At 34.7% G+C, this 10,000-nt stretch overlaps 1 protein-coding gene across 1 annotated transcript in view; it reads left to right on the forward strand.

Annotated features, from left to right (window-relative positions):
- LOC119598038 (N66 matrix protein-like) overlaps window positions 1-120 on the forward strand; it is a 681-nt gene extending 561 nt beyond the window's left edge. Inside the window, exon 2 of the mRNA XM_037947679.1 lies at window positions 1-120. This exon is cut by the window's left edge and continues 248 nt beyond it. Coding sequence (XP_037803607.1) covers window positions 1-120 — 120 coding nt within the window.
- The last annotated feature ends 9,880 nt before the right edge of the window (window positions 121-10,000 follow it).

A 10,000-nucleotide genomic window follows, 5' to 3' on the forward strand; every position in this document is an offset into this window, starting at 1 on the left:
AATGGAGGCATAAATGGTAACGGTGCGTACACCAATGGAAACGGTAATGGAGCATACGGAAATGGCAATGAGGTCCACCGGTACGCAAATGGACATTTGGGATCTTCAGAGTCTAGCTGATGCCATTGGCGGTGGAGGCGTCCCAAAGTGCGGACTACCCCATTATGGCTACGTCCCCTCCACGGGTTCTCCTGCACGCGCCAATTCTGGACTATTACGCAGATCTGACGCTGAGGCTGGATGTCAGGTGAGTGCCAAATACTCTAAAAAGGCTAAATTATCAGGATCAATTTCTTGTTATGATTGATATTTGATTTTACATGATTTGCCAAAGCCATATAATGTATACCCTACAGACATTTTCATGATTACCAATATTTCCATCGATATTCAATTGATAGATTTGATTAATTGATAAATTTCCATTATATTGTGCACTTAATATATATATGTAATATATGAAGATATCCTTCATTTTGTACAAATAAGAAGATAAAAGTATTTTTCGATTTAAAAACATAAACATTATTCCTTGTGATACATTTCAGGTGTTCCACATCTGTCAGGCAGGAGGCAGGATCGACTCGTTCCTTTGTCCCAACGGCACAGTGTTTAATCAGCAAGACTCGTGTGCGATTGGAGCGTATAACTTGAAGTTTCCACGCTGAACAGTCTCGGTTGAAATGCGAGATGCGTAATTTCAATGGAAATAGATACATAAATGGATATGTCAACGGTAATGGATACACCAACGTTAATGGCAACGGCAACGGATACATCAACGGCAATGGTCATAACGGTCATAGGAATGGTAATGGATATACCAACGGCAACGGATATACTAATGGTAATAGCAACGGCAACAGGTACACCAATGGTAATGGCAACGGCAGCAGATACACCAACGGTAATGTAGACACCAATGGTAATGGTAACGGTAATGGATATACTAACGGTAATGGTAACGGTAACGGATACACCAATGGCAACGGCAACAGATACACCAACGGTAATGGCAACAGCAAAGTTTCCACCAACGGTAATGGATACACCAGCAGTAACGGCAACGGCATTAGTTACACCAACGGTAATGGGAATGTAAATGGATATACCAACGGTATTGGTAACGGAAATGGATACAAAAATGGGAATGGATACACCGGTAGTGGGAACAGAAACGGTAATGGTTACAATAACGGTAATGATAACGGTAAAAGAAACGGCAACGGTAATGGGAACGGCTTTTCCAACGGAAATGGTTATATCAATGGAAATGGCAAAGCCAATGGGAATGGCAGAGCGATGTATGGTAACGGAATAAGTGGACTGTATCAAACGCCGAGTCTCTGAGCTACGTAGTAATTTTTCTAGCTATAAAGACCAAGCGAAATTTGTACTAACACATTTATATTACAGAGATCATCAGTTACATGAAACAATAGTCATAATGAAAAGACGTCGCTTTCATAATATTCCAAATTTATTGTCATCATTAGCAAGGTTTTAAAAGCTATTTTTCATATTCAGTGGTCTATCAAATTGTATTTAACTATGCTTATGCTAAAACATTTTCATTTATAATTGTTTGTCAGTATAAAACTAAAGAATTTTCGAAAATAAAGATAAGCGTATGAAAAACATAGTTTCTTTTTATTTATTTATTTATTTATTCGTTTATTTTTTTCAGACATACACCCGCATGTCGTATCAAAAGTTTTCATGTACAAAATACACATATTCTTACAAAATCACTGCTGCCAATTTGTCGATATCAATTCTAATACAAATAATGATAAAGTTACTTTGGTATTGCCACCACCACCCGGGGTTTTTGTTTTTTTATGGAAACCTCGAGAAAACCAAAATTTGATGTTAGTAGCAAGACTTAATCCTCTTAAGGCTCATGGGGAGCTTGAATATATTCCTCTTGAATGTGTACCGAAGGTACAGTAATCGTAAAAACTGTTTTAAGCAATTTCTTAACAGTAAACATAACAAAAATAAGGAATATTTTCCTCTACAAACTTACATAAATTCTAAGGTTAACTCTGCACCCTCCCTTTGCCTACTATTTACATATCCATAATAATCGCAAAGCTAGATATAATGAAAAAACTGAGATGAGATCCAAATACTCAACTCCCATTCCCCGGGTATCTTTCCGTTATTTACTTGAATCAATTAGTGATCACTCCTTCCCTTCTTTCACGAGTTTCCTTGCCTACACTTTACTTTTATCTTCCGTTCCATCCCAAATTCATTCCTTGGCATAATCCATCCACTAATTCCATTGTATCCATGCCTCATAAAATTATATTAGAAAGAGAAACACTGGGCTAACGGAATCAGGAGTGTTGTTCTCACTATGAGTTTTCCCCAAGCTTTTTCTACCTGTGGGCAGGAGAGCAATGGCCCATCTAAGTTACCACAATTCAATACATGTGGAGTCACCAATTATATCAATTCACTCATCAAGCATTACAGTCTTCGATTTCCAGGTATCATAATTCTTAATACCCGGCACTGAACATAACTGTCAGCGGGAGAGCAATGGGCCTTCTAATGAAGGTCGCGATGATAAAACCTGTTCACTTCATTGACTTCCTTCCCCCAGTTCAAGAACCCAATACTTTGTAGGTAATTATTATAGCTCATTCTGTCAGTTCCGATACCATTTTTTGCTGTATTGATATGCCTTCAAAATAAAAATACGGAAATAAACATTTTGATGGAGCCTAGCTACGTGGTCCAAACATCTTCACAAATATAACTAGTACACCATTTAAATGTCGAATCAATATCGATTTCGATATGTATATATATATATATATATATATATATACTTATATATAGAGATATATATATATACTATTATGTGTCGTGTGTGGGTGTGTTGTGTGGGTGTGTGTGGGTGTGTGTGTGAAATACACTATACTAATATATATATATATATATATATATATAAGATAATATATATATTACAATATATATAGAAAGAGAGAGAGAGAAGATAGATAGATAGATATACACAAGCGTGTGTGTGTATATATACACAACTTATGTATATATAATATCATATATATGAAATCATGTCTATGTGTATATATAGGAAGTTCAACATATAAAGAGGAGGTGTATATATATATACGTATATATACACAACACGCACAAAGATGGTTGTATTTGGAATTACTGTAACATCAAGTTTTGACTAATGAGAGGATACACAAATGGAAGTGGTTAGGGAATTCTTAATGTCTCTGGGCGCTGGAGTCTTTTCTTATTACTCTCAAAAAGTACCTTCGGGACTATCTAAGTTCTTTAAAAACAGTGGCCGATGAGTTGCATTAAGCTTAACTAACTTTATTAGTAGAGCGCAATTACAACATGAAAGTCTAGGGATACCATACGCAAGCACGAACACTTTGACATTGGCGAAGGAAGCCTGCAGCAAAAGTTCCTAGTGAAAAATCATATATTTGGGAGCCTCTCTTGCTAGGGTGCACAATATATTGAAAAGTCCTCATAAATACGAAACTGGTAGGACTGATGAATACTCAAAAAGCCTGGAAGCGTTTCATAAGGCATACATCATTTAATCGATAGCAAGCCCTCCTATGGGGGTGGCACCGAAGTCAAAACCAGGGACGATGTACGTGTTATGCCAGATACGTTCAGGTACAGAATGTGAATGCCAAGTAAACTGTGCAGAAGGGCATATTAATCTAGATGTAGACTGAGTAACGAAGAAAACAACACTTGAACAGTGTGGAGCACATATCTTTCGGAGTGTCATGTGATACAGCCTTTCCAGACCACCCAAATGAGGTATAAAGAACTATGTGAAATTTAATTCATCTGATACATAGCAAGATATGCTTGTTAATATATCCTAAAATTACTTTGTAGAACTGCCGTAAACAAAGAACAGTGTTATGTAAACGATGGCAAAAGCACATCAACGTAATATTCTTCAGTATGAGGTTGATTTATATCTATATTACCATTTATTGCAATTAACAGTAGTCACAGAGTACTGTACTAGGTCGAATAAAGTAAAATATGTAAACACGATTGCCCACGCCTGAGCAGATAGCCTGGCTGGGTTGCGTCAATAAACGTATCGTAACTGATTCAGAACTAAAAATAAACTTATGCTTGCTAAGTAATCTCAGCATCGGGAATTTGACCAAGCTTCCTGAAGAAAGGGAAAGCACTTATATAAAGCGCTTCCACGTCGCGCTTTCTCTCTTCAACACTTCATTCATCCTTTTCATTTAAGAACGAGACTCGGCCATGCTTTTGAAATGGACACCCAATACCTCACCTTTTCGTTACTCAGTAGAAGTATCGTAGTATATACTGTGTGCGTCGTATAATATCCTTTTACGTGATATTAATTCAAAAAAAATGCAATCTTCATCTGTGACGTCTTTCCAGTGTGTGGAACATATTTGGCCAAGCAAGTTACCTTGTCACCTGTAAATGAAAGATTCCCTGGATGGAAACGCACCAAGTGGAAATGGGATCCTAATGCGTACAGGGCAATGGGAATGGTGTAATACAAATTGTAATGGTAGAAATGGGAATGGTGTATACATAGGACAATGGCAGAAGGGAAAATAGCAATCGGATTTCTAATCGAAATGGGAGCTATGGAATGAAAAGGCAACGGCGTATATTCTAATGGGAATGGAGGCACAAATGGTAACGGCGTGTACACCAATGGAAATGGGAATGGAATCAGCGTGTACGCCAATGGCATTGTGGATCCCTTCAGAGCTCAAGCTGATGCCATTGGCGGTAGAGGCGTCCAGTGTGGCTAACTCATCCTGACCTGTCTCCTCGACACCGGCTTCTCTTGCAACGGCCAACTTGATACTTCTCCCGAGGCTGGCTGTCAGGTGAGTGCCAAGTCCACCAAAAATAGGTAATATTCGGGAGATATTGTAAAGAATATCTAATTCTACATAAAGTATACTGCCCTTTCAAACAGTTCAGCTGTTCGCTGAAACACGATGAAGATATCCTTCATTATGTAAAGATGAGGGGATAAAACCAACTTTATATTTGTCGACATTATATCCCATGATACATTTCAGGTGTTCCACATCTGTCAGCAGGGAGGGTGCAGGATCAAACGTTCCTTGTCCCACGGCCACAGTCTTAACTGTAATACATGGTGGTACAACTTTGACTGGTCCACGGCTGAACAGTTTTACGGTTTGAATGCTGAGATTGGTTATTTCAATGTAAATGGATACACAAACGGCAATAGTTATCACGGATATGCCAACGCTAATGGATACACCAACGTTAATGGTAACGGCAACGGATACACCAATGGTAATGGCATTTACACACACACATACACATACATATGTGCGGATATGTGTGTGTGTGGGTGTTTGTGGCACGCAACACACACACACCACACACACACCACACACACACACACACACACACACCACACCCATCACACACAAACACACACATAGAAATATTATATATATAATATATATATATTATAATATATATTATATAGCATATACTATATATATTAAACACAACACGCGTAATTGTGTGTGTGTGTATATATATATATACTATATATTCGATATATAGCTAGATAGATATAGAATATATATATATGTATTCATATAATATAGATCTATATTCTATATATATATATATATATATAGATATAGAATAGATATCTGCAATTATACATATTCGTGGAAGAGTTTATATATATACGATGCTTATACACACACATACATACTCACACACATGAATACAGATCTATTATAATATGATACATTGTGGTGTGGGTGTGTGTGTAAATAGATATATATATATATATATATATATATATATATATATGTTGTTTGTGTCTCTCTATATATATATATATATATATAGTTATATTGTACTATATAATATATATATATGTTTATAATATATAATATATATAGATATAGATATATATATAGCATATTATATACATAATATGTACCACACACACACGCTGTTAGTGTGTATGTATATCAAATAACACACACACACACAAACACACAACACACACACACAACACACACACACACACACACACACACACACACACACCACACACAAACACATATATATATATATGATAGATATATATATATATTATATATATATAGAGATATATATATATATATATATATATTGTGTGTGTGTGTTGTATCCATACGCACACACACACACAACACAAATAGATATATCTATAATATTATATATATATATATAGATATAGATAGATATATAGATATATATATATAATGATATATAATAATATATAATAATATATACATTATATATAGTACATAGATATATAATATATATATATATATAATATATATATATAATATATATATATATAAGTATATTATTATAATGTATGTCATGTATGTGTGCTAAGACATATATTATATTACCACACACACACGCGAGCCTGTATGTGTGTATGCTCATGTATGTATGTACGTACGTATGTATTAATTTATGTATATACTACACACAAGCATATACATATAATATCTATACTATATAATATATAGATATATATATATATATAGATATATATAGAGAACATTATATATATATTACTATACTATATAATATCATATATAGTATCATGATATACGATAGATATAAGATATATAGATTATATAGATATATTATATATATATATACACACACGCATATATAGATATATTATCATAGTATATATATATATATATATATATATATATATTATAATATATATATATATATATATATACAGACAGACACACACACATTCTTTATGCTTTTCTTTGATATTTATGCATAGATTTAGAAGTCCTCCGTTGGTGCTGGGAAGTGTGTTATAAGCAGGAAATCATGACAAAAATTTAAAATTTTACACATTCTCCTTTTAGTACAATGTGTCCTCAAATGCTCCCTGAGCGCCCGACCGTATGTAAAATAATGAGTTTTGTAAAATAGGATTTTCTCAAGGGTATATGGTAATATTCATAATCTGTAGCCGTGTAACTTTCCAGGGAAATAAAACGGGTTTCTTTCTTTGTCTGGTATCATTTCATTTTCTGTAATTACAAGATAAGACGAAAATAAAGAACAATACTGATCTCTATTCTTTTGAGTTGATAGCAAAAGGAAGAAATTACAGGACTGACTTATATAACACGTATTTTTCCTTTTCGGTTATGGCTTCCATCCTTGCGTCGTGTATTGCGCCCACTTCTCCTCTCTACGGTCAAAGCCACTATTTCCCTTTCTACTGGGAAATCCACTAGGGCTTTAACTAGAGGGGGCACTATTAATTAACGTCAAGGTGAGCTCTACTGTATCATACCTGAGTCGTACTCTTGATGAACCACACACTATAAAAAATATAATAATTAAGTTGGTTACTGATGATCTAATTTCAGTCTTAGAAGGTAAATGAGAGAAGGGTAATACAAAAACAATGATAATCTTACATTTCGTTGATATATCTTAATTATAAACATTAAAAATTTGGCAACTAAAAACCTTAATTGACACTGTAAATGAGTTGGTTATTACAGTGAGGGTTTTCCGGCCCAGTTAGACACGTTTTAACGAGAGTGATGTCTTTGAGGTCGTATTGAAGACGCAATACTATTAAGCATTATTTTACGAAGTATGATCCAACACACAAAAAATAATGAAGACAAACATAATAAGATATAAAATTTGGGCTATAATGTACACTTTACATGTCATTGTTTTACAGCGTTCATAATAATTCCGCGCACTTCACACAATCTTGACCAGCACCCCTTCTCTATCTCGCTGGTCTTCTAGATTAGAGCCGGTATAAAGCTCCTCAATATTCTCGCCCACAGTTCTACAAAGGAACATAACAAAACGCAAAATAAAAAGACCCGGTTTTCCCCATGTCCATGAGTTAATCAATGCATTTTATTTCAACTTAAGTATCATTTAAACAATATCAAAACAAAGCTTACATTGTTATTACATATAAGACATACTCTATATATGATTCTAAACTAAACTCGTCAACAGCCGAACATGACAAAAGCGTGGTCCACAACTCGGGACTACCACACCTCTGCGTAACAATCGCACGGCTCCTTGCCAGAAGATTTTCACCTGCCTAAGGCTTTACCACGACAGCTACCATACCCCCACGCTACTTGACGATCAATGCCCGCGCGAACTGTCTCGTTCACAATTAACGATTTTTTCCCAGATATGAACTGAGATGGTTATGACAGCAGCAGATGTCCACTTCTCCCAAAAGGTGTGTAGTATAGACTGTCATTATCTTAGGTCTCGGCTTCCTGAATTCTTTTTGTACAGACTTTCTCAATTTCTTATATCTTCACTGTATCAGTCAGAGGATTATAGGATGGCATCTGCTTTACAATCTGGTGGATCTCTCCAAGGACTTCTCATGAAGCAAAACAAAACCAAAAACAGCGAGAGGAGAGAGAAACAAAAAAACATTCTACTTGAATGGGTTTGAGATCCTCAATAATAACAGAGAAACATCTAATGGATCAAGTGACAAGTGTCAGCCACAGCTCTTTCGGATTTACCACGTAATGTTTCGGTTCTCTCTCTCTCTCTCTGATTATGGTTATAATATCAGGGCTTAACACTGTATATTCTTAACATTTTAACATCTACTCAGATCACATATATTACAAGCATATGGTTCGTCTTAATCATACATGCATAATACCGGAACTTAAATGAATCTCTTCAGTAACAAAATAATACATATTGGTTTCTTCATTAAAATATCCCTTATAGAACCTTAATATAATAAGCAGCAGTGAAATATATCTGCTTACCCTCTAATTAAAGAAAATGCATTGTGGGGGAAACAAAGAAAACTGAACTTTGGAGGGTAAACTCGCATATTTTACACTATTTCCTTATCTTAGTGTAATAATGTAAACGTATATAGCACCTGATACAAAAATAGTAAAATAAAGTATTATCTTTCTAAGAAAATAAAATATCATCTTTCTAAATAATTATTGAAGTACTAATTATCTTACCAGCTAAAGACTAATTAAATGAGGTATACATAAGTAACATATGAGTAAAGACCAAGTAAGTGAGGTATACAAAGAGTGGTCGAATTTTTGGGTCATTCTTACTTCGTGTCCTAGTGCTAATTACAGTCGTATACCACAGCGGCGGCCATGAAGAACCACAGAATGAGGCTGCAGGTTGACGTAGAAGCAAGTACCCAGGTACTGATGATATAACTCTCGGTCAAGTCGCGTACAAAGACTGCAGATAAAGAAATATGCCGTAAATGTGTAAACACCGACGTTTATGTGTATGTATTTGCATGTATGTAGAAAAATGATAAATGAGAATAACACTTGACATTTTACGATCATATCATCATCAGTGTGTGTGTGTGTGTGTATGTGTGTGTGTGTGTGTGTGTGTGTGTGTGTGTGTGTGTGTGTGTGTGTGTGTGTGTGTGTGTGTGTGTGTGTGTGTGTTTGTGTGCGTCTGTATATATATACATAAGTATGTATATATATATATATATATACATATATATATATATATATATACATATATATACATATACATATATATATATATATATATATATATATATATATATATATATATATATATATATATATATAATTTTTTTGTAAGTGTGTTGTATGTGTTTGTGTGTGTATGTGTGTTTTTTTGTGTGTATATGTACGTGAGTCTGTGTGTGCGTGCGTCTGTGTGTATGTATGTATATATATATATATATATATATATATATATATATATATATATATATATATATATATATATATATATATATATATATTGCTACGCCAGTGGGTCTTTGTCTCTGTGTGAAACATGTGTTAACATGAAAAGCATGACCTGGGCAAACACGACGCAACTGGCTGTGAGCGGAGGAGCGGAGGAACAA

Source organism: Penaeus monodon, chromosome 40, assembly GCF_015228065.2.
Source record: "Penaeus monodon isolate SGIC_2016 chromosome 40, NSTDA_Pmon_1, whole genome shotgun sequence".
In the NCBI taxonomy this organism is placed as follows: Eukaryota; Metazoa; Arthropoda; class Malacostraca; order Decapoda; family Penaeidae; genus Penaeus; species Penaeus monodon.